General features: G+C 45.3%; 1 protein-coding gene across 3 annotated transcripts in view; it reads left to right on the top strand.

Moving 5' to 3' along the window:
• Positions 1 to 56: 56 nt before the first annotated feature.
• BBS4 (Bardet-Biedl syndrome 4) overlaps positions 57 to 23073 on the top strand; it is a gene marked incomplete at its 5' end in the record, with an annotated part of 33954 nt that continues 10937 nt past the window's right edge. The window contains 8 exons of one of the 3 annotated variants that reach the window (XM_082290696.1): positions 57 to 80; positions 1925 to 1976; positions 15784 to 15863; positions 18505 to 18568; positions 19282 to 19393; positions 19943 to 20015; positions 21506 to 21559; positions 22933 to 23060. In XM_082290696.1, the coding sequence (XP_082146822.1) occupies positions 57 to 80; positions 1925 to 1976; positions 15784 to 15863; positions 18505 to 18568; positions 19282 to 19393; positions 19943 to 20015; positions 21506 to 21559; positions 22933 to 23060 (587 nt within the window). The other 2 variants (XM_082290695.1, XM_082290697.1) reach the window with 2 other exon arrangements.

The raw sequence follows: 23073 nt of genomic DNA, 5'->3' as shown, positions 1-23073 counted from the left end.
ATGGCCGCGCCGGAAGTGGCGGGCGGTCGCCATGGCAACCCCGGCCCGCCGCGGCCATGGCGGAGCTGCAGGACGCTACGGTGAGGGGCGAGAGCCGCCCGGGCTGAGGGGACCGAGAGGGACCGGAGGGGCGAGGGACGGGAGGGGAGATGAGCGGAGGGGAAAGGAAGTGAAGGGTGGAGGCGGCGGCAAGTTCTTTTGAAGAGCGAGTTTTTAATCTGCACACTTGGTATAGAAAACGTGAGGGAAATTCAGCCTTTGCTAAAGTAGTTAACATTAATAAGCGATTATTAGGTGCTGGAATAGGGGAAGAGTAATGGAGATGGAGAAGGGACTGCAGCACAAGGAGTGGCTGGGGGAGTTGGGGGTGTGCAGCCTGGAGTAAAAGGAGGCTCAGGGAGAGCTCAGAGCCCCTCCAGGGCCTAAAGGGGCTCCAGGAGAGCTGGAGAGGGACTGGGAACAAGGCATGGAGGGACAGGACACAGGGAATGGCTTCCCACTGCCAGAGGGCAGGGCTGGATGGGAGATTGGGAAGGAATTCCTGGCTGTGAGGGTGGGGAGGGGCTGGGATGGAACTCCCAGAGCAGCTGTGGCTGCCCCTGGATCCCTGGCAGTGCCCAAGGCCAGGTTGGACATTGGGGCTTGGAGCAGCCTGGGACAGTGGAAGGTGTCCCTGTCCATGGCAGGGGTGGCACTGGATGAGCTTTAAGGTTCCTTCCAACCCAACTGACTCCATAATTCCATACGTTTTTTGTGCTGGAGGGTGGTTGCTGTGAAGCCCTGCAGGGCTCAGTACCAGGCCTGGGTTGTTCAGTGTAGTTAGAAATGATCTGGACAAAAGGATGAGTAGAAAGTTACTCAGGTGAGGAGGAAATAGGAGAAACTCCAGGAAAAGTCTTAACGGAGCTGAGTGAGAGGACTCAGAGTTGTAATGATGTATATGCAGATTATAAAAGATTGCAATATATTAAAAAATGAGGTGTTTGTGCTGCTTATTCCTGCTGAGGATGGAGTGCTCAGAGTTTGGGAATTCTGTGAAAATAGCAACTCAGTTTTTTACAATAGGAATCAGAAAAGTCAATAAAATTTTAGAAACTGTTAAGAAACAAAAAAGTAAACAGTAAGAAAAAAAAAGGAAGAGCCTTTCTTGGGTTATTTTTCATGTCACAGCATCTCTGATCCACCCCATCTCCAGAAAAAAAGATGCAACTAGAAAATGTCCCCAAAACATTGCAATGAACAAAGCTTGGCTGAATCTCTGATTTTAAAAATTATTTTTTTAAGGAGAGGGGAGGTGACACAGGTATAAAATCCTGTGTTGTGTCTTCTCAAAAAGCAAAGTGAAAAATAAAAATACTTCCCTGTGTAAACCTGTTTCTCTTCTGTGAAGGTTTGATGGTTGATGCAAAGTAAGAAAATCATAGAAAATTGATTTATTTTCCACGGACTGGGAGCTCTGGAGAGTGTTTGCAGGGGGAGGTTCCCTGCCCTCCATGTGGTGGGACATCCCTGTGCTCACATCCTGCCCACTCAGATGCTTCCCTGGGAACAGCTTTGCCCTAATTAACTTCATAAATACTTTATAATAAATGTTTTTGACTTATTTTCTGTGTGATCTCTAATGAGCTTCTTAAATGCTCCAGTATTGGTTTTTTGCAAGGTAAAGATCACTTCCCAGGATGCTGCTGATCAGGAGTGACCCCACGAGCAGGGATGTGCTGTACAATGAGGGTGTTTATTTAATCGAGCTGTGGAACAGAAATCTCTGCCTTGCTTGGCAGGCCAGAGTTTGTCCAGCAGCAATGCTGCTATTTTTATGCCCTCCTTTGGGATTTGCCAGTTGTCCTTTCTGATTATTTTCTGGAACAGAGCTTCAAGAAACCTTGCCTGGTATATTTACTACTCCTGGTTTCTGTCTTTTCAGGTTTCTTCATCGCCAGCGGCTACAGAACCAACAAAACCCCGTCCTAAAAAAGGTTTGTTTGAAGATAAGATTGTGTTTCTTGGGCAGGTTGGTTTTAAGGTTTCTTCTATAGTGTGTGCAGCTGTCTAGGAGGAAATAAATGTCCTCTGGGAAAAGAGGAGACTGTCTAGACCGTAATTTGCTGAGTACCAGTATTTTTCCAGGGTCTCTGTGAGCTCAGTGCTGTCCCTGGCTGACTTACCGTAGCCACAGCCTGTATCATGTTTGCTTATCATCTGTGAGACTGTTTATTTTATTGTGTACTTACTTATGGGGCTGTTAATGAGTTTGAGCCTCATTTATCCTCTCAGATAATAAATAGGTTTGTTTTGGGTTCTTCAGAATGATGGCTTGCTCCGGAAATAATCTCGAGAGGCAAACATCATGTCTTGTGGGTGTTTTTTATGTCATGTGTTCCAATTTTTGAAGTAAAAGTGGTATCAAATCAGTCAGGTTGTGACTGATTTAATTATTGTTTCTTTGCTTTTGTTTGTTGTTTCTTTTTAATACTGAAAATGTGTTAATTCACTCAGTGCAAATTGTTGTTTTGAAGTCTTGGTTGAATCTGAACTGGAACAGGTACGATTTCTGTTGTTGGTTCAAAATGTTTTACCAAATCCTGCTGGTTTTTGAGGGATCTGGTAAATTCTTCTGCCTCTCCTTTGCCCCTTTCCCTTGTTCTTGAGGCAGGACTTGTCTCAAACGTGTGATGAGTGTCTCTCCCTGTGGCACTGCTCCCCTTCCGGCACAGATCTGGTCACTGCCCAGCTTTTATGCTTACCTGAGCTGAGCTTTTGGGATGGTTTTTAATGGACTCTCCTTTCTCAAGTATGCAGAGGGCCCCATCAGTTCAGATTATAATTGAGAGTATTTCCTCCCAGTGCCAGAAGCAGTCCTCCTTTTCCCTTGCCTTTGCATTCAGGGAAGCTCAGCTGGTGAACACAGCCCTCTGGCCGTTTTCTGCCCTGATGTGCCTGTCAGAGTAGTATTCCTTGGGATAGAGACTGCCTTGGGATAATGCTGGCACTAAAAAGGAGTAGGGTTGGTAATTGGGCACTGCACTGACATTCTGACTAACTGGGGAATGTTCTTTGTCGTGCATGTAGGCCTTGGCCTTGGGAAGCTGGAAGAGCCACTTTGCTTTTGGGGAGCTTGGGCCAACCTCACATAGTCCCAATTCCTGGTAGAATTCCAGCCCTTGAGCAGAGTATGGCTGTCCTGGAGATGGGGCTTGAGGTCTCAGCACAAGCCCAGGCCTCTTTGGTAGCTTGCCCAGAGCTGAGGAGAAGATTGCTACTGCTTCAGGCCTGCATGCAAGTAAAAATAACTCCCACATTTACTGTTATCTTGATCCTCAACTCTTTCGGAGCAAGAATTACTCTAAATTACTCTAAATTGGTTACTTTGAAGCAATTAGTGTGACTTCCATGGAGGCACTGATGGGCTCCCTGGTGAGAGGTTCATCTCCATCCTTTATTCCCATAAAGGTTATGACTCCCATCTCCTCATCCTCCATAACCCCCAGCCTGCTCTGCCTCGTTGTGCAGTCCCATTTATTTGTGGCTCTGGATCTCCCTTTTATACTGACACAACCCTTGACTCCAAGTAAACTATGATGGCTAAAAAAAAATCCTCTAGCCTGTGACTTTTGTAATTCTCTGCTCTGTCCCTTAAGGTAAATTGAGGCATCTCCAGTGCCTGGCACACCTCGGGTTGTTCTGACTGAAATGCCTTGGAAGCCTTTGGGCTTTGCCATTTAATGTTTGACTTCAGTGCAGCAGGGAAAGCTGATTTGAGCTGTCTGATCGTTAATCTCTGGGAAATGAGGGCAGCAAAAAGATTTGTACTTGGAATGATGTAACTGTGTCCTCTGCATGTGGGTGGGGGACTAGGGGCATGGAAAAGAGGAGGAGGGAGAACGAAGGGATGTTGGATATGTTTTTGTGGAATTTGGCAGGAAAGAGCAGCATCTTTTTTCCCATGACAGCTGGAGTTTTTTTAATAGAATATTTGTAGAACATCTTAATTAATTATCGCATCCCGTTTTAGTTTGGCTGAGGAGAATTACGCTGAACTTTAGGAGCCGGGCTATGCCAGTGCTGTTCGAACAGAAGACTGCTGCTAAACTTATTTTAAACTGACATTTTAAACACTGAATGGCCACTTTCTGTTGCAGCAAATTGCCTTTTTATATTTGCATTGTATTTTCAAGCAGGATAAAGCTTCGGTAGCAGTGTTTTGTTAGGCAGGAGAGATCCTGAACTCAACATTAGCACAAAGAGGTCTGTGAAATGCAGAGACCATATGAACAGTTTGGTGTGGGCAAAATCCGTGCCCAAATAGAGCAATAATGGATGATGTGGTTGCACTCAGATGTAGCAGAGTGGGACAAAGTCATTGCTGAGGCCCTATTTTAACCATCACATTCAGCCTGTAACAGCTTGTCTGTGTTTGTACTGGGCAGGAGCGAGGTATTAAATGTGTGTTTCTGAGAATGGAGTCTCAAATTTGCCAAAAATCATCGGAATGACAAAATCCACATGTGAGGTTTGTAGCTTTAACCAGAAGACCACGTTTTCGGTGATGCAGGTGTGAATACATTGGATATTTTGAACCTGAATTGAGTAGCTTCCCCTCACTGTTCCTTGCTTTCCTCCTATGATCCTGCCTGTGAGCCAAGAAAAAGTGGAAACCTACAACCAGTGTTTAGCAGCCTGATTTTATGGCTCTTGAAGCGGTAACGCCGAGTTGGGAGGCAGAATTTGCTCGTGACGTGGCTGATCCATCATGTGGATGCATGATGGGCTGCAAAAGACCAAAAGTCGGGATTTGGGCGAGTCTGGCTTGTCAGCAGGCCAGCCCTCAGGGAAGAGGATGGGCGTTCCACGAGGGTGGAGGAGGTCTGAAGGTTCTGGAGCAGGTGGTGCTGGTGGCATCGGGTTCGAATCTCTGCATCCAGAGATCCGAATTAACAGCATGGGTGGAGGCGACTCCCTCCGAGGACCTTGTGGCCTCTTGGTGACAATGGTTCCTCAGCGGCTGACCCAGGAGTAGCAAAACCATTCATTGTATTGTCCTTTACCCCCTGCGGGGAGAGCTGCTCCGAAAATCAATTCCCTTTGTTGCTCCATCAAGATCCATAACCCTCCCTGTGCTGATCCCCAAGCAACTGAGGGTGGAATAAAGGGAGCTCTGTTCCTTGAAGCGATAAGGAGTTAATGTCAGCTTGCTGAGGTGGGGTTGTAATCTCCCTCCTGCATTCTAAATTAATCAGATATTTTCCTAAATGCTTTACTGCTTCGGAATTGAGATAGGCTGTCTCCCATCTTCCCACTTTCATTTTCCCACACGGGCAAATCAAGTCATTTTATAGGATCAGATAGCACTGGAGTGGAGAAGTGCTTTTGCCAGCTTGTATTGTTGATTTTTATGGAGCATAACTTGAATTTATTTCCCTTTATTGTGGAAAAAATGTTTAGAAAGTAAGTTCTGAGCTCTTGCTTGTCTAATAGCAGTTCAGAGGTTAATGGGACAATTTTAAATGCATTTGGATTGCTACATGAGTATGAGACCTCAGACTTTCTGAGATGCACTGATGGTGTTTTAATGATAAGGTAGAGTCCTAAATATGTACATGGTATAATAAATTCACTGAAGCAAAATGGATTTCATTTGAATCACTGGGAAGAACTTGTCCTAAAAATCCATTAATCTGTCAAGAATGAGAATTCTGAATTGTCATCAACCTCCTCTACACTTACCACAGGAAGGGTCAGGTAGATAATTTTCAAAATGAAAACCCTGTAAAAGTATTAGCAGGGATCAAGTGTTCTTCCAGGGCTGGGCACTGGGGTATTTTTTGGATCCTTTGTAGGTATGTTTTTTCTAGGGTTTGAAGCAAGGAATTAACTGTCACCTTTGGCAAAGTTCTTTGGCTTTTGTTGCTTTCCATTTATCAACCACAAGCTTGGCCTAATACCCAGTGACAGGTTTTGGATGCTGCAGGCTTTTGGTTAACAAAACATTTGGAGACATGAAATGAAAAGTCTCGTATAAATGGATATATTGCAATGCACTGCTTGGCCTGTTGGGTGGTGACTCTGGTTAGGAAGTGCCAGTGACAAGAAACAGTCTCAAAATGTGGCTCTTAGATAATAAATAATGCTCAGATTATGCAGAAATAGATAAGTGGCTTTTGATGAGCTGTCCTGTCTCTCTGCGGGTGGCTCCTGCTCGCCCAGATGAACCAGTGGGGATCCCTCCTGCTCCTGCAGATGTTTTAAGGGATTCTGTGAGTACTTAATCTGAAGAGCAGGAACTCTCTACCCCGAGGAGTCGGTTCCATGCACTTGCAGTGCCGATCATTTCTGAATTCCTGATACATTTTCTTAAATCAATATAAATCCATTCTTTGAGCTGGCTTCAAAGCTGCCTTTGAACTTGTAAGAGTGAAGCTGCCTGAGAAATCCAGATAAAAACAACCCCCTTGAGTTAAATTAATTAATACTTCTAAGTGTGTCAGAAAGAAAAGGCCTTAGTGGGAATGTTGTGGTCAGGGGGAGCCAATCCAGCCCTTATCTGTCCATACCCATTCGCTTCTATTTGGCCACATGCAAGACAAGATCTTTTAGTCCATTTAAACCCCCAACCTTGTGGGAAGAAATTGGTTCCTAAATAAGCTAGATTAGTTGGTAATTACATCATTGTTTTATGTAAGAGACTTGGGTATTTCCATCTCGCCGATAAGTGGGGAGCAGTGAGTGCTGTGTGTGATGCTCAGGATCTGATGCAGCTGCTAGTTTTGAGTAGTGAGATTAAAAAAATGGATTATCATTTCTGGGTAATTAAATTCTGTAATATCCTTCGCTTCATCCTCTTCTCCCCAAAATAACAGCCCAGTAATCCCTGCACTGCAAAGAGCTGGTAATATTTAAATTGGAATGTGCTAGCACAGCTCTGCCCTCTTGTGTGTGTACATTAATATCTGTGCTGACGGGAGCAGGGAATCCTTTGCAGGCAGCACAGCAGGGAACATTTTAGTGCCAGCTTTTAAAACAGGTAAATTCATTTTTTGAAGATTCTTTGAAAGTCCTTGGTGCCAGGCAAGTTTCTTTTGATTTTAAAGCCTTCAGCTCCAGTTTGTTGGCGTGCTGCATACAGATAAAATGGCATCTCCTGATGGGAATTTAAAAATAATTCTGTAAAAATAGTAAGTGACAAATTTAGGAAGGGTGGGATCCATCTTTCTGCATTGAGATCTCTCTGATGCAGAACAAGTCTCAGCAGATCACCCGTGCTCCATGTTTAGTCAGTGGAAAGGGCATCTGTGCCATTCCCTGACCTTTCCTAGCCACCTGTGCTGGGATGAATCCCTTCCTAAGGATGCCTGTTCCTCTCCTTTACCTTGGAGACAGCCCAAAGCAAGTCACTCATATCTTCATTTTCAGACACTTGAAGGAGATGCAGCTCACTCAAGAGTCAGAATTCCCGTTGTCTGTGCAGCTGGAATTTGAGCATCTGAGTCTTTGTGACATAATGACCTGTTGGATTTAGCCCAGCTCTCCAACAGCATCTGTGGCACAGGAATGATGGGACTTGCTGAGCATGGAGCAGCTCACCGAGAGCTTTTTGAATAAAAACCATCTCCATTCACTCCTTCCAGGGCCTGTCCCCTCTGCTGCTGATGCTTCCAGCTGCGTTACACACGCTGCAAGTCCTGGGATTTAGTCACTGGTTTATTCATAATTCTCAACAATTTAGTTCCCTGCCTCACTGTGATTCATTTTTATACTCATAATTAGAAGGAGGCAGGGGTGTGCTTCTGTGGCTGTGTAATTAAAGACTGTGTCACTAACACATTTGTGCAGTAGGGAAGAGTGAAGGTGCACAGGCAGATGTTCATTCTGGGATAGACTCGGATTTCCCACCTGGAAAACTTCATCCTGAGGCAATGAGGCTGGAAGAACTCAAACTATAAGGTCTTGTGGTATGGAGTATTGAAATGTTTGCAAGACCAGCTTCTCTATTTTTTTGTATATATATATATTCTTGTAATGTTCCTCCAGTATAACATTCTTTGGCAGTGGATGAAGCGAGGACAGGTTCTAGGTGCTGTTCCTTATGGAGTGGGAAGTTTTAAAGACTGTCATGGCTGGATTGTGGTCCTCTCCCTGTTGGAATTTTATTTTGCTTTCTAAAGGAAAAGCTTTTCTTACAAATGCCTTAGAACAACTTTCGTTTCAATTTCCATGTAAAATACCTCATGCTGTAGACAGAAAAAGACTAAGCATAGGAATTAAAGCCAAAGGAAGGATTAGAGTGGAAATCCCCAAACTACTGTGCTCCTGATGCTGGAATTAATGAGAAGCTGGTTATTTTGGGAATGCCTGCAGCCACTTCGTGAGGGAAATATCTCCCATCCCAGCGTTGCTGTGGGAGGAGACAGTGAGGAGCCAGCAGTAAGTATCTCAGACCACCTCTGCTGTTCATAAGGCATTTTATTGCCAAGCCTTTGCAGTGGTGTGCTCTGCTTCCCAAATCTGGGAACAGCGTTGGCAAACAGACACCCGGAGAGAGCTCAGACTCCACCCTGCCTACAAAAGCACAAGGCATCAAGCAGGACATGGTTTAAACAGAGAAGACGAGAGCTGGGACGTCATGCCAGGGCTTGGATCCTTGGGTATCTCCAAGTGTGGTGTCTGTATTCTCAGGGACTTAAGAACTAACATGTAAAGTAGCCTGGGTTTTGGGGTTTTTTCCCTATTTTTTGGTTTTCCTCTGTTCTGAGCACATTTCTGCTCAGTAGTCAGTGCCGATGGTCAAAATTGGCTCGTGCAGAGCAAACAGACTTTCAATTCTTATTTTTCAGAAAGACCATACTTTTTCAAGTTTCTTTTTAAGGGTATTTGTTACTAAATTTCTCTCCAGTGTTATTTGTTTGAATCAAATTGTAGCCTTGAATTGAGCATTATCAGGCCTGAATTAAACTTTTTATGCAGTAATGATCAGGATCATGTACTTGGGTTAACGTGTGTAAATCTCATCCCCCCCCAATGGATTCAGGACTGCACAGTGGTATCTCACCACTAACAGAGATTTCCCAGTAACCAAACTGGTTCTGCCCCTGGGAACCTCACTGGCACTGGGAGGTCCAGGGGATGACAAGCGTATGTTTATTTACAGATCAACCCACTTCACCTTGAGGTTGAACTTGAGCAGCACACAGTAGAAGACAAATAATTGAATAAATTAATTCTATTTATAAGGCAAATGAATTGAATAATCAGTGTATTTGTCTCATAAATGAAACCATCTCTCTTTGGAGTAACTCAGAACTGTAAATGTCTTAAATCAGAAAAAACACAAATCTGAGCAAGCAACTCTGTGAGATTTATGCAGTGCAAAGTAGCAAGAGAAAATGCCTTTATTTCCCCATGCCCTAGAGTATAAATCAGATTTAAGATACAATTTTGAACTCTTTCATCTATCCTTGGCTAATTTTCCTGCAGGGGGAGGTGGAGAGTCAGAAACGTTGCTTTTTTTGTTGTTTAAACCACTGTTTTCCAGCCTCCTTCCAGCTTTCCCTGCACCTCGTGGAGCCATTAAACCACGGGAGGCAGCTCTGGGGATGAGTTACGGCTCCTCGCCAGCGCCGGGTTCTGTGTGATGAGTTTTATTAACCCCAGCTGACTGTAAATAACGAGCAACCACACGGCTTTAGGGCTTGATTTAAAGGTGTTCCAGCTACAATTTGCAAACGGGAAAACAGAGGGAAAAGGGATTAAACAGAGAATGGCTGCAACAGAAAGCTGCTCCTTTTTTGTTGTTGTTTATATCCATTTTAGAGGGATTTGTGCACACAAACACCTCTATTCTCACATATATTCACTCACACATGGTGAGTGAAATACAGCTCGTAGAGGCTCTTCTGAGTGCTGGGTTTTGGGGTTATTTTTCATTATTACTGAGTTTTGAATACATTAACGGCTCCATTTTCAAACTCCAAGGATGGATCTGGGCGTAGGAAGAGCAATGTTCCTGTGCTAGTTTTCTTTCAAAGCTCTAATGTATTTATACTGCCACAGTCTCAGTAAAAGAGTCTGAGGAAGGAAGAGGATTTCTTGTTAAATTTGGCTCTGCTAGAAATTTGTAGGATGCTCCTCTCACACCAAGGCAGGCTGTTAGTTTTAAATCTTGATTAAAAGGTTGATGTTAGAGCTTACAAATGCTTTCTATCCATTATCATACCTTGTTTTGGAAAATCCAGTTCTCTGCAGTGCTGTGCTGTTCTATTCTGTAGAAGCTGTTTGAGTGTGTGCCCTATTATTTTAATGTTATTTTTGCCCAGAAGATGCCCATTCCCTCCCTGACACTGGATTTACAAACGGTAGTGGAATTCCTGGCATTGGCAGCTTGTGAAGCTCAAGGCAAAAAGGAGACAGGCACAGATGGGCTCATCCTCCCAAGCCATGTTTATTTAACATGGATATGAGAGCACAGAGCTGCGTTTGGGCTGTAACAGCAGCTATGCCTGAACCTTCCCCAAGCTCTGGGAGTGGAAATAATGGTAACCCTGGCAATAATGTCAGCACACGTCCGCAGGAGGCTGGGCTGGGAGCGCGGGATGGGGCGGGCGGCGCTCCGCAGAGAATTCCCTGCATTGCCCCTCACATGGGGATGCTCTCCTGCAGTGCCAGGTGAAGTGGCTTTATGCCATTGGGAGTCTGCCCTTAAGGCAATGACCAGAGCTACTCGGAAGTGGGGATTGAATCTCCAATCCGATCCAATCCAGTGCAATCCAGTCCAGTGCTGCTGTGTGTCCAACAAGCCTTGCCTGATGGTGGGAGCTGATAACCTCCATCCTTCTGGCTTTGCCCTAGCCCAGCTTCTTGCTTTGATTTCTTCAGAGCAAGGTGCAGTGGTTTTAAACTGCCAGAGGGCAGGGTTAGATGGGATATTGGGAAGAAATTCCTGGCTGTGAGGGTGGGGAGGCCCTGGCACAGGGTGCCCAGAGCAGCTGTGGCTGCCCCTGGATCCCTGGCAGTGTCCAGGGCCAGGTTGGACAGGGCCTGGAGCACCCTGGGCTAGTGGAGGGTGTCACTGCCCATGGCAGGGGCTGGGACTCGATTATCTTTAAGGTCCTTCCAACCCAAAGCATCCTGTGATTTTAAGATTCACTTCAAGAAATTCTTTTGGGCTTCTGCTGCCTCAATATCAAAATGTCACAAATAGAGACTTGAGGAGCTGCCTGTGTGTTTGTTAGTTTTGAAAGTATCTCTGTGCTTGGATGATGCTGTTTTGCAACATGGAATTTTGAATTAGAATTTGGAAAGGGATAGCTGAGTCCTTTTGGAACACCTCTTTCACGTACGTGGTACCTACCGTGATGGATCCAGACTGTGGCTCATGAAGCTACTGCAGAATAAAAAATTTAAAAATACTTCTATTTTATTGCCTTTCAAAAGCTTTTCTGCCCTCTCTTTGTGCTGTATGTTATGTGTGCTTTAGGTTATTGTGGATTTTGGGCAATAACAAGTTCTTCTGTGCTGTATGTTATGTGTGCTTTAGGTTATTGTGGATTTTGGGCAATAACAAGTTCTTCTTTGTGTCTTCTTGAGTCTTTTGCCCTTTTGCTGCTCTTGCCCAGGTTGCTGCAGGTTGGGTTCAGAGTTGGAAGGGGTGAACTGGGGCTTGGACCCTTTCCAATAATCTGGATTGGAAGGAGGGCTGGGCTCTGAACTGTTTTTTTCCTCTGAGATGACTAAAACGTGTTCTTGAGCCACTTCTTACTGCTGGTGCTTTAGCAATCATTTCCCCTATGAAATCTCTTAAGAGCTTCTGGGTTTTTTTTTCCCCCTCTTCTTTTTACAGCAATTTAAAGCCCTTTTATTAAATCTAAACCCTACTGTTTGATAGTTCATCTCTAAGCTGTAATTACCCAATATGAAAATGCAAGCACAAAATAATTTCCTAGGGAGATTTACACAAAAGGGAATAACTCATATTATTTTTTTCAGTCGTTTGAGAAAATCTATAAGAGGATGAATAAAGGGAAGAGTGATGATGGAGCAGCATAGATACAAACCTGATGATCTTACTCTGATTCTGTCAGGGTTTCCGCTCCAGTGGCTTCCTTAAAGGAGCATTGTCAGAAAGAAAAATCACATTGCTGGAAGTGGCTCGTGCAATCAATCACTGGCCAGCAAGGAGGTAGGGAATCAGATGGATTCCCTTTTGAATTCAATCAAAACACACTTCTAAGGCATTTAATCATATATTTGGTGCCTGACTCCCTGGTGCAGGACTTTTGTAGTCCCACAAAAGTGAGGCCAAAAGACAATTATACAAGTTATAAACTCTTTTTGCTGTAGATACCAAGTTTTTTGATAACTCTGTTTTCCTGGACTGGCCCTTGGGCAGATTGATTTACAGAAAATAATGGCTTTTTGTTTCTTCACTGCTAGAAGGATCTAAACTACGCTTTTCCAACCTGTGCCTGGATTATTGCTAGAGGTGACAAAGAAAAGTGTGTCTTCATATAGCAGTGACATGGGAGAAACTCCTGAAGGTCCATCTGTTGAAGAAAGTGTTTTATTCCCTTTCTCTGGAGCTAGAAACCCAAATAGCCAGGGATTTGTATTTCCATTTTCTTCAGGAGAATGCAGTGACCCGTGGCACTGCGACAGCCCTTATCAGCAGGCTGGGGGAGCAAACCTGAGGGAGATAAATGCACCAGGAGCAGGTATCCACTGCTTTGTGGGAAAGCAGAAATGCAGATTAAGATGGTTGCGGCTCTGGATAGGTGTGTAAATAATTTCCATTCATTCTTTCTGCATCTGAATAGAGCATGGAGCCTGGTAATAATCCTTTGGGGGGGGATCAGATATGTTCCTGTGTCAAATTTAATCATGAATTTAGACATAGATTTTGGAAAACATCAGAATTGTTTGCCTGCTTTCAATTTGCTTGTCTTAGGGAGAAAGAAGAAAAAAAGCGAGTCGTGTCTCCTCAGTCAGCCTTGTTGCTATTTTCAAATGAGATTTAGGAGCATAAAATCTCCCTATGTTTTCCCAGTCCCACACAGTTATCCTTAGCTCCGTGTATCACTGGGGGAAGCAGAGCTGCTTTATCTCTGCAGATGTGAGCAGTGCTCACTCCTGGGGCCCACGGTGGCTTTTGATTGTTCCATTTCTCTCCATCCCAGCACTTTTAGGCAACTCCATGGGTTTTCCCCTTTCCCTTTGCAGCCTGATGCTCTGCTCAGCCCTCACTCTGACGTTCAGCATTTCTTCCTTCCCATCCCTGTTCCCAGTAGGCGTTTCCATGGCGTGGGAGTGGAGTATAACATCCTTCTTGTCTCAGAAGTGTGAAAAAGCTCTTTCCTTCAGGAATTAAACAACCAATCCTCTATCCCCTCTCTGGTTTACTGGCCTCTTATCTTAGCCCACAACATTGGTGTATATTTTAACCTTAAATGGTACTTTTTCTTTTTAACCTCCCAGTAAGGCATGAACAGATGGTTGGAGACCCGGTGGGGTGTGTCTGGAGAGCTTTTGATTATTCCCTATTTCAGACAGCTGCAGGATTTTCTAATTTGAGACTGTCAGTGGAATGTTGATGGGTACACAGAGTTTGCAATGTCTGTCCTTAAATCCATACTTAGAAAAGAAGGTGAGAAGTGCCCAGGTGTGTCAGGTTTGGTGTTTTACATCAGATAGTGGCACCAGGAGATGCCAGGCACGAAGGGCACACAAGTCCAGCTGCTTTTATAGAATCCCAGACTGGTTTGGGTGGGAAGGGACCTTAAAGCCCATCTCATCCCACCCCCTGCCATGGGCTGGGACACCTTCCACTGGACCAGGGTGCTCCAAGCCCCGTCCAACCTGGCCTTAGACAGGGGCAGTGCATTGCCAGCACCCCCAAGTGCTGTGTTTCTGTCACACCCTGGCACCCGTAATAACTTTACACAGGGGAGTAGTTACAGAGTGTCACTGAATTAGGTAGCCCCTGAATGGGGTTCAGATGTGAAATAGTGGGGTTTCAATCCATTTGTGGTTATTTAGGCAGCCTCTTGACTCTTCTCTTCATCCTTTCACTCTAAGGACAAATGGAAAACGTAAAGCCATCAGAAATCAATTAATCTGATCTGGGAACACGCTTATTAAAATGCCTTACTTACAAAGATCTAGGTACTCCACAGCAGAGCAGAATTTGGGAACATCTGGATCCCTGATGTGTGCATTTCTGTAAGCTTAGCCTGTTTGCATTACTCTTTTGTTTGGATTACTTCTTTGTTTGGATTACTCTTTTGTTTGTTTGGATTACTTTTTTGTTTGGACTGCAAGCTTTCTATTTGTTTTAGGGTAGTTGAACCTTCTTTAGAAGGTATTTGACCTTAAATTGCTAGTGCGCACACTTAATTCTCAGCTCTAATATAAATCTAGATGGATATTCTGGAATTCAAGAAAGAAAAACCAAGAAAATGAGAACGGCTTTGTGAAATGTTTTCCAAATTCAACAGCTGAAGGATGTTGGTTTTAGGAGCTCTCAGTGAAACTGGACGTGATGTGGGTTGGGGGGGCCTGGTGTGCTCCAGAAGTGCTTAAAGCTCAGCCATTCCAAAAGATAATTACTCTTGGCACCTGCCTCCCGACGTGATCCAGCCCTTCCCCCTGCAGGGTTTCTTCTTGCTCACCTCTGCTGGCAGAGGGGAGCACGGGCTCCCAGTGTCAGCTCCTGAGCCCGAGCATCCGTGGGGCGCTGGGCTCCGTGCCGTGCCCCAAGGGCTGCAGAAGGTGTCCTTGTGCCGCGTCCCCCAGCTCTGCCCCAGCCCTCGCCTGGCTTTGCCTCTGCACTCGTGTCACAATATTGACTTGCAAACACGGAGCTTTTGGGCCAGTTGCTATGGTTACCCCTCGGAATGGAGACTCCAGTCCCAGGCAGTACATTCCCAGCCTTAATGAAATGCACAGCAGCGTGTTCAACTTGTAAACCCGACGTGGATATCGCTAAGCAACATCCATCCGTGATTTGCCATAATTACTGCTGCGAGCTCCGCACCACTGAAATGCTGGAGCACAAGGCTTCCTCTTCCTCCACTGCATCAAGTGTTTTTCTGCAGTAGCTTCGCAGTCTCTCAGACCTGTGATGTTTCATAGTCCCTTCACAGTTTCAAAGAACTACGGCGGACCTCTTTGAATTATTCACACCTTCAGACCTCTTCTCCCCAATCTCCTTTTGTGTGTATCGCCCGTTTCCTGTTCATTCACTCCCAGAAATTTATCTTAAAGACCTTTGATTCTTCTGCCCTACTTTCAAGATGTGAATCCAACTCATTTCCTCCAAGCTGCTTCTTGTGCATTTGAAAAAATCAAATTCCTCCAGCCAGTGTTGGTGTTGAATTAAAATGTGTGTGTGGAGCTGTTTACTCCAGGAGCCGCTCCAGAAGGAGCCGATGCCTCAGGTCCTTTAGAATCCCAGACTAGTTTGAGTTGGAAGGGACCTTAAAACCCATCTTGTTCCAGCCCTCCTGCTGTGGGCAGGGACACCTTCCACTAGACCAGGTGGAAGGTTTCTGCTCAGAGCTTTTATTTAGTGTCTATCCTGAACACAGTGTTTTATCCACCAGTTTGAGAAGTAGAATAAAATCAGACCCTGGTTAGAAGTCCACACTCCAGCCTTCAAGTCAAATCATTAATTGCAATTCCAGTTCTTGAATTACTTGCCTTGTGCTGGCAGTTGGGGTGGTTGGGAATATCTCTCCCAGGTTCTCTGCTGCTCAGTCTGATTCCCTGTGTTCTGTGAATATTTTCCATCTACAGCACCGGAGCTGCCAGTCCTAGAGAGGAAGAACTGGTTGATTTATCTGCTCTATGTCCGCAGAGACTACGAGGAGTGTAAGGTAAGAGCTGCCTCTAGAACCTGGGAATTATTTTACTGATGTAATGAAAAAACAGTTTTCTTGACAATTTCCAAACCACTCTCTTTCCTGACTTCTTTTGAAATAAGGGGACCAAGAGAAAACCCAAGCAAAATTACTTCAGTGTTCTCCAGTCCTTGGCTACCTTCAGGATCTGAGGGTGCAGCTCTCTGGAGCTCAGGATGTCACTGGGAGGGGAAAAGTGGAAAGAACTGCAAACCTCTGTTGTTCCAAGGGATGGATGGGGTTTTCCAAACTGATAATAACACAGTTCCACAGTGCAGGTTTCTCAGTGGTACTTCAGAGACGCTATGAAAACACTTCAGCTGAGGGAAGCATTACTACCAAGCATAAATAAAAAATATCCTGGTTACTCTTGAGCAAAATTCTTTCAATTTACACATGATCCATGACACGCTTTAATTCATCTTGGGCTTGGTGAGTAGTTTGGAACTGGTTGTTTGTTTGGGATTATAATGGTAAGTGGACTAAGGAAATGGCAAATAGTTATTGAACAGTGTGTTTTCCTGATAAAATGAACACGAGAAGAGGGTGCACCCAGGGGCAGGAGCGGGGGACAAGAGTTGCCTTTCTGATTCTGGCATGTGCAACCAAGATCTGAAAAGACTTTTTGGCTTCTGAAACACCAGGTTGGTCAGGACTTGCCTCTGCTGGAGAGGTCCTGAGAGTGCTTAGGAAACGAGCAGGCTGGAGGAAATTCATTTAGCTCCTAATTAGCAGAGCCAGGGCGTTGTATCATCAGTGCAGTGATTTCCTCTCAGGTGTTGGTTTGCACAGATAGAAACACAAGTGGGACTAGCCCTCAAAACAGAAAATTGTTTCCCTTTTTTGTTGTCTGACTGGAGTTCTTTGGTGTACATCCATGTGTCAGTTGTTTCTGTGGTGGGATGTGGAATCGCAGAGTACAGAAAAGAAAAATATGTGCATCTTAGGAAACCAGAGAAAATAACAAGATGATATAAGGGCAACACTGACGTCTCCATGTCTTCATCAGTCATGGAAGCAAGGAAATAGCGGGGAAAAATCGAGAGAAGACAGCTAATAAATACTCCTCTGCTTGGCAGGCCAGCTTTGCTTTTCCTCAGAGCTCACAAAGCAGTGTTTCTGCAGTAAAAATCAAAGATTCCAGGACAGTTTGGGCATTGTTAAAATCCATTAGTTTAGTCTCACTAAGAAACAAGGGACCTGTGGTGTTAATTCATTTTGGTCTTTCCCACTCAGTGCTTTGAAATGCTCCCTCTCTAATGGTTTTAAAATCTCCCATAGTTTTCAATGAACTAAAAGCCCGTTAAAAAGCTATTTATTTATTGGCATCAACTCCCCAAAGTGAAGGCATTGAAGTGATTTTGACCCTTTCAGTGCCACTCCAGCAAGGTGCCAGGCAGACATCCCCGAGAGTCTGCAGCTGCAGCATCCTCAGGGATGACAGAGAGACTGGCTGGTCTCCTGCCAGTTGTGTCTAAATTCTGTCATCAGCACCTTAAATAAACTTGGGGGGGGAAATCTGGGATTACAGATCATATTCCTCAGCTGTGGGCCTTTTGCTGTGGGACTTCTTAGGGTTTATAGAATGAATCAGATTTCTCTAAAAGATAGCTCTCTATTGCCCTCTCTTGCTCTGAGAATCTGGGTTTATGTAGATGGAACAATCCAGACTATCTGAACTGAGGAGATGTTGGGTATTTCTGAGTCCAATGGTTTATAATAGTGCACTTTGTAATGAGTTATCTGTATAAATTAGCAGGTACAGGTGAGGGAAGAGCAGCAGAAGTCCTGTTCTTCCTTTTCCTTCCTCTCTTTACAAGTGAGGAGTGTCAATAAGAACGTTCCTTCTTCTCAATAACAACTTCTCAGTTAATACCTTCTCAAGAATCACTTTCTCAATAATAGTTTTCCTCCCATGTGCTGTATTTGAGGTTCAGTTTTCAGGTCCTTCATTTCTGTTCCTCTTGGAGGGAGGGGATGCTGGTACTGACCATACACATCTGGAATGCCAGATGAACACCAGGTCGCTGCTCACCCAGAAATTATTCTTACCCCCTGTATCTCTTCCACTTCTGCATAAAAGAGGAGTCTCATAGCACAGATAATGCTCTTGGTTCTTACTCAGGGTGTTCATCCTCCCAAAGGTGGGACCAGCTGTGCCTATGGAATATATCCAAGCTGCACCGATCCCACCCCAAACTGGGAGCTGCATGGATGCAGCCAGCAAGAATTTGCATTTTCATCAGGTTTTTCCCCCCGTGCACTCCTCGTTTGTTCTTTTGGCTTTCATTGACTCAGCTGCAGTTGCTCCAGTTCAATTTATTTCTTCACAAAGGGCCTGGAGTAGATAGCCTTATCAGCAGAGGATGCTTTCAGAGATGCCTCGTGGCGTTTTCCCCAGGTAGTATCTAATTATCTTGGGGAATAGGAATGAACAGAGGAATACTAAAGAGCCATAGTGTTCCTGGCACAGAGCCCTGTCCTGTGCACTGTGTGGTTGGCCCAGTCATGGTCCAGTGCCCTTGTTACAGGTGGGGTTGTGGTTTTTGTGACTGGAACCAAATCTCTGGAATCAGCTGTGTTAAAAGGATGTGAGTTTACAATTTTGTCCTTCCAGGCTGTCATCAAAGAGCAGCTCCAGGAGTCCCAAGGGCTCTGTGAATACGCTGTCTACGTTCAAGGTATGTCCGAAAATCTTCTTTTTGCTAAAGCAGGTCACCCTTGATTTGAGATACAGAGAACAATACAGGGGATAGATGAGGGAAACAGAATTATGTAAAAAATAAATTTTTTTCCCCTGCTCGCCCCATTTAGTTTTGAAGTTTGGGATTTCCACATGAAATGGGCACATTAAATGTCCTGTTTTCTCTGTATTTGTCACCAGTTCCTCCTTGGATTACGGGCTCCTGGCCTTCAGTGCATTGGTGTGTGTTTGATTGTGTTACAGATGCATGTTTTTGGTTCGTTACCCACCCCGGGTGGTTGTTGTCTCACTCCTTGCTCCAAGGATGGTATTCCTCTTCCTGCCCTGCCCTCTGGCCCCTAAAAAATGTCCCCCCAAATGTGGCATTCCAGTTCCAAGTGCCATGGTGGCAGACAGTGGAGATTTGCTGGCAGGGACATACTGCAGCCTGGAGAGGCTGGGGAGGGGAGAAATCCAGACTGCATCTGTACAAGGAACTGCCCAAGGTTTAATGCTTAAAGGTTTTGTTCTGACCCCCAAATTTCTCCGGGCACACAGAGTCCTGCCTGCAGACACAAACTGCGGGTGCTGCAGGAGGGGGAAGCGCCAGAGGAGCATTGGTGTCTGTACTCCCCCTTCTTTCCCTGCTCTCAGAGGCACGTTTTTCCTGCTGAGAATGGATTCATTTGCCTGCTGTATGTTGTCTTACAGCTTTGATATTTCGCTTGGAGGGGAAAATTCAAGAATCTCTTGAACTTTTCCAGACATGTTCCATTCTGAACCCTCGAAGCGCTGACAACCTCAAGCAGGTGGCACGATCCCTGTGAGTGGTGTTTTATTTGTTGTTTCTCTTGGATGTGCCACCCAGGACCTTCCATGCTTTGTTTTTCTCTTAGGCTGCTTGATTCCAGACATGTTTCCTCCTTATCAACACTTGGCTTGGCTTCCAGAAGCGTGGGTTGTTCTTTAAGCAGAATCTCTGTTATCTGCCTGGCTGCTGTTGTGTTTTCCTTTGGGCTTCAAGCAGAAAGGTGATACTGATTTCAAGGTCCAGAGCTACAGGTGCTGACCTGAGCTGGGCAGACTTGCCCTTCAGACCCTTTTCTGTCTCTGGATGTTGTGTTAGGGCACCTGTCTCTTTCCTTGGAGACAAAAGCAGGCTGCAGAGCCTGGGCATTCATTCCTTACATCCCCACCAGTGCCAGGATGGATGACCTTGGTCCTGAGGGGGAGCAGTGCTGAGGTTGTAAACTTCTCCTGCAGATGTCTGGAGAAGCAGCAGATAGGATCATTTCTCACTGGTAAAGGTGATAGTGGCTGCACAGCAGGGTCTGAACACAGGAAAAACATAAGCATTGCAATCCTTCTGCAGGTTTCTCCTGGGGAAGCACAAGGCAGCCATCGAAGTGTACAATGAAGCAGCAAAACTCGATGCAAAGGACTGGGTGAGTGTTCAGGGAGTTGCAGGTCCTTGTAATAGCTGCAAACTTGTCCCAAGCCAAGGTGAGCTCACACTGCCTGTGGTCTGAGCCCGGTTTGGATCACAGGAGCCAAATCCCACGTGTTGGCTCGGGGCACGGAGAATTGAGCAACGTGTTTGAGCTTTGCAAAGGATCATTTTAACATAACCACATCTGTACTTTAAGGGAAGTATGGGGAGAATTTGGAAATGTCGGTTATTAAAACTTGCTTGAGTAATTGGGAAAGCTTTCATAATGCAAAACACCATACACAGGAGCAGTGATTAAATTAACTCTTATGTATAAAAGGACAAAAGCATTGCAAAGGGAAAGGTGGGACAGTGGGTGAGGGAGAGGCCATGCCTTGCAGCCTTCTGCAGCTGCCTGTTTTGCCTGCAGAAGTGTTTCTAAAGTAGGTTTGCAATATGTGAGCTCATTCCTTTGTTTCTCAGTACATCTAAAATTCAGGATACAAGGATAACTTTGGTGTTAATTCGACTTACCCTGTGCCAGACAACTCAGAAACCTTTTGTATCATGAGTCTTTTCCCCACCTGCATTCCCAGTGCTTGGCATGCCTGTAACCCTGTTTACAGCCTGGCAGGCAGGTGCCAGTGGGTATTTGGATTAGTTATTCCCAGTTCCTGGCTCAGCACTGGAAGCACAGCCAGGCTGTGCTCTTCCCTCGTTCTGCAATCCACAGCAGCCCAGAGTCTCTGATTCAGTTCTGCACAGCTGCAGAGGCTGCGTGGAGGAAAACAGGTTAATGGGGAAATAAGAGAGTTTCCTGTGAAAGGTCAAGGCTGTCTAAGATGGTGAATCAGTGAAATGCTCACCAGAATAAAATCAGGAATGGGAGGACCTTGCCTTTCAGGGATGTGCTGGGGTGGGGAAGGTGCCTTGTGTATTAAACTGTGGGTGAGGAATTAGGGGCACGGACGATCCCTACAGTGTCACCAGTGTGTTTAGGATCCCTAAGGGATCTTCCTCCCTGTGCAAAACTGTGTAGGATGCCAGAGGGATATCAGATACTCCAGTGCTCAAGTTGTGTTTTGGAAAATGAGGCACATCTTCCAGTTTTGTCCAGCTGGGTTGGACACTGTGCATATCCTACTGATGTACAGCCAGACTGAGTCACCCATGAGGGCAGCTTTCCTGATTTTAGAGAGTGACACCATGGTGAAGAAACCGATCTGTGCTCCTTGTTCTCTGAAGAGAAATGTCTGGTCTCTCTTAAAAGCGATTTGTCATTTCTGTGGTTTTTGTCTCAGTGGCCTGTAATGTTTTGTGTACAACTCCACTTAAGCTCTGTAGGTGCCTGAAGTAACTGGAATTTATAGGTTTACTTGCTCTACAAAGCAAGAAGGGTGTGGGCAGGCATAGGGCTCTCCTGCTCTGGGTCAGTGTTGTCAGATTTTATATTTCTTACCTTGTGCTGTTTTGGTTTTTTGGTTTGGTTTTTTTTTTCCCATGCAGGAGATCAGCCACAACCTGGGTGTGTGCTACATGTACCTGAAACACTTCAACAAGGTAATGCCAGTGGGAAGCAGGAAGCATCCCAGAAATGTCACTGTCTTTGGTAGCTTGAAATGGATCATTTGCAGCAAGAGGTATCAAGGAAGTTTTTTGCTTCAGTGTTTGTTTCTGGGAGCAAAGGTTTGTGAGCTGTCTCTGTTTCCATTTGTGTGCTGAATTACTTTGAGTCAGCTGCAAGTCAGTGAGGTTGGATAAAGGGAGATCAGCTTGTGGCAGGGCCAGAGGCTTTTTCTGAAATTTAAGATTTTTCAGAGAACATTGCTGTTTTTAAAGGGAATGCTTGAGAAACGTCAAACTAGACAGAAAATGGGCTGTGCTCCAACGAGAGCTGCTTCTGTCTCTGAGCCGTTTAAAGTCAGACCCAGGCACACTGCTGGCTTTGTAGGAGCAGCAATCCAGGTCCATCCTCTTGAAGCAAGAGAAGGATGGTGGTAAAACCCCAAACCATTTCCCCAGCACAAACTCCTGCACCCCATGCAGAGAGTTCCTGAAGGAAGCCTCAGCTCCTTGGGGCTGGCAGGATTCAGAGGGAAGGAGTTAGGGGATTGTTTGCTGGAGGTGCAGCAGGTCTTTTTTGCCTCCATGGGAAGGTTTTGCTCCTGCGTCTGAAGCTCCTTTTGAACTAAATCTGGAGTTAGTAAAGGAGTTCTGGAGGTTCAAATGCAGTTTTATTCCCAGGTCTGAGCACGCCATTCCCAGTTCCTTACTTAACCATCCCCTGAGTGCTGCTGGTGAGCACTGAGCTGTCTCTAATCCAGCTACTTTGTAAGGGAAAAAACAGCATTTAGACCCTTTTTGTTCCCAATTTGGCCCAGCTCCTCCCTGCTGCTCTTGCTGGTGGGGTGCTGTGGCCCTTGCAGCAAACCCCAGCTGTGCTCCCTGTTTGAGGCATCCCTGTAAAAAAACAACCTCTGGAGTGTGGGTTCACACTTGGTGTTTGTTGGATGCACTAACACCTTCCCAACTGGGACCTGCTGACATCTCCACTCAGATTTTCACTTGCTCACTGCTGGAATAAGCATTTGAAGGAAGAAAAAGTATCAGTTCACCCAACGAATCCAGAGCATCCCTCAAGCCAAACAAACTCAAATCCAGGAACAGGCCTGTGCTCATCTCCTCCTTGGGAGGCCATTGCCTCTTGCTTGCCTTGAAGGTGTTGCCTTTTGCTGCCCCTAAAAGCAGGTGGCTGCCAGTGCAGAGCTTGTTCCAAGGATTAGCCTGGGCTGGAGGTTGTGTTCCCCAGGCTCAGGGGGTGTTTGTTGGCTGTCCTCCTTCCCTGGCTGTTGGGGATTACTCGTGGGCTGTTGCTTTGCTGAGGGCTCTGTAATCATTTATTGGTTTTTTACTCTCTGTGGTTGTGTTTTTAGGCACGAGACCAACTCAACAATGCCCTGGAGCTCAACAGACACGACCTGACCTACATGATGCTGGGCAAAATTCACCTCTTGGAGGGGGAGATGGATAAAGCCATTGAAATATATAAGAAAGCTGTAGAGTAAGAAATATCC

The sequence above is a fragment of the Coloeus monedula genome (assembly GCF_965178545.1).
Source record: "Coloeus monedula genome assembly, chromosome: 14".
NCBI classification, from domain to species: Eukaryota; Metazoa; Chordata; class Aves; order Passeriformes; family Corvidae; genus Coloeus; species Coloeus monedula.
The sequence above is the reverse complement of the archived record's forward strand: the minus strand, read 5'-3'. Positions and strand labels throughout refer to the sequence as shown.